Source organism: Myotis daubentonii, chromosome 9 (genome assembly GCF_963259705.1).
Source record: "Myotis daubentonii chromosome 9, mMyoDau2.1, whole genome shotgun sequence".
Taxonomy (NCBI): Eukaryota; Metazoa; Chordata; class Mammalia; order Chiroptera; family Vespertilionidae; genus Myotis; species Myotis daubentonii.
The window spans coordinates 47,549,144-47,551,226 of NC_081848.1; the positions used below are offsets into that span (position 1 = coordinate 47,549,144).

Here is a 2,083-nt window from a genome sequence, read left to right on the forward strand (position 1 = left end):
ATTATCATCATTTTTATTAATTGATTTATTTTAGAGAGAGGAAGGGAGGGAGAGAAGGAGAGAGGAAGGAGGGGATAAAAAGAGAGAGGGAAACATTGATGTGAGAGAAAAATATCCATCAGTTACCTACAGTATGTGCCCCAACCAAGGATAGAGCCCTCACTGGGTATGTGCCCTGACCAGGACTTGAACCTGCCACCTTTTGGTGTATGGGATAACACTCCCAAAACAGCCACACCAGCCAGGGCCCGTAAAATTATTTTCACACTTCTATTTTCTCATTCTGATAAGCATATCTTTCTTTTCTAATTTTCACTGAATGTTTAGTATGCCCTGAAATGATTGTCTTACACTACTGTCTTCTCTTATTATTCATCATTAACCCTGCTTTTGCAGGACTGTCTCCAAACAGAGGAACTTTGCCTTTGTCACAACACAATGACAAAACATGGAGAAGCATAAAAAAATGAATATTCACATTTCCCTCAACAGGAATAATTCACAGAGGACATGGAGGTTGGAAACCACACCAGTGTGACAGAGTTCATCCTTTTGGGGTTAACGGAAGAATCTACACTTAGTGTCATCTTCTTTGTGATATTCCTAGGAATCTATGCTGTCACCTTAATGGGCAATGTCAGCATAATCATGTTAATCAGTAGCAGTCCCCAGCTTCATACCCCAATGTACCTTTTCCTCTGCCATTTGGCCTTTGTTGACATATGGTTATCCTCCTCAGTCACACCTGTCATGCTCATGGGCTTCCTGAGGAAAAGAATCTCTCTCTCTGTAGCTGGCTGTGTGGCTCAACTCTGTGCTATGGTCAAGTTTGGGACGACTGAGTGCTTTCTGCTGGCTGTCATGGCCTATGACCGCTATGTGGCCATCTGCTCCCCACTGCTCTACTCTACCCACATGTCCCCCAGAATCTGCATTCTCTTAGTGGGGATGTGCTACTTGGGTGGATGTGTGAATGCTTGGACATTTACTGGCTGTTTATTGAGTGTGTCTTTCTGTGGACCAAATCAGGTAGATCACTTTTTCTGTGATTTCTCCCCTTTGTTAAAAATTTCCTGCTCTGATATCTCCATTATTGAAATTATTCCTTCCATCTCTTCTGGGTCCATTATTGTGGTCACAGTGTTGGTGATATCTCTCTCTTACATCTGTATCCTCATCACCATCCTGAAGATGCGTTCTGCTGAAGGGCGACACAAGGCCTTCTCCACCTGTACCTCCCACCTCACCGCAGTTACTCTCTACTATGGAACTATTACCTTCATTTATGTCCTGCCCAAATCCAGCTACTCAACTGACCAGAACAAAGTGGTGTCTCTGTTCTACACAGTGGTGATCCCCATGTTAAACCCTCTTATCTACAGTCTGAGGAACAGAGATGTGAAGGAGGCCCTGAGAAAGACAACTGTCAGATTGTGTTCTTAGGACCCATTCTTACCTTGTCAAATGATCTGTAATGTTTGTGTTTACCTGTATCGCACTTAGGATCTACCAAATACTGCCTATCCGATTGCTTAAATTCATACTTCTTCTAACTCTCATTTTATACACTTATAAATCAGTTATTGTAGCTGTAATTATCACTATTATTAACACCTGTAGGTGTCAAGTGCTTTTTCTTAATTTATTTAGCAAACAATAATTTGCATTTACTGTATGTCACGCCCTATTCTAAGCACATTACATATATTAATTGGTTTATTTTTCACAAAAACCACATGAAGTAGTACTATTATTTCTATTTTACATGTAAATCATTTGGGGCATAGAGACATTAAGTAGATTGCCCAAAATCATGCAGCTAGGAGGTTGTGCATCCAGTGTTTAAATCCAGAAAGTCTGGGTTCAAAACCACTATACTTTTTCCATTTTGTTTTCACAGCAATCCCAAGATGCTGGTATTATAAATTTTCTTCAATTCACAGGTTAGAATGCTGAGTTTTAGGGAGATCCAGTAGATTGTCTGAGAGATTCTAGAGAAATCAGGTCCTCTTGTTCCATGCACTTAACCTATACTGTGATGCCATGAGCAGTCTAATTTCAGCTATTACTGTTCTAGAGAATT

The 2,083-nt window shown here is 40.6% G+C and overlaps 1 protein-coding gene across 1 annotated transcript; it reads left to right on the forward strand.

Annotated features, from left to right (window-relative positions):
- Positions 1 to 466: 466 nt before the first annotated feature.
- Positions 467 to 1,443, forward strand: LOC132242202 (olfactory receptor 5P1-like). The gene has a single exon (XM_059711113.1). The coding sequence runs from the start codon at positions 511 to 513 to the stop codon at positions 1,441 to 1,443; it is 933 nt and encodes a 310-aa protein (XP_059567096.1). The 5' UTR covers positions 467 to 510.
- The last annotated feature ends 640 nt before the right edge of the window (positions 1,444 to 2,083 follow it).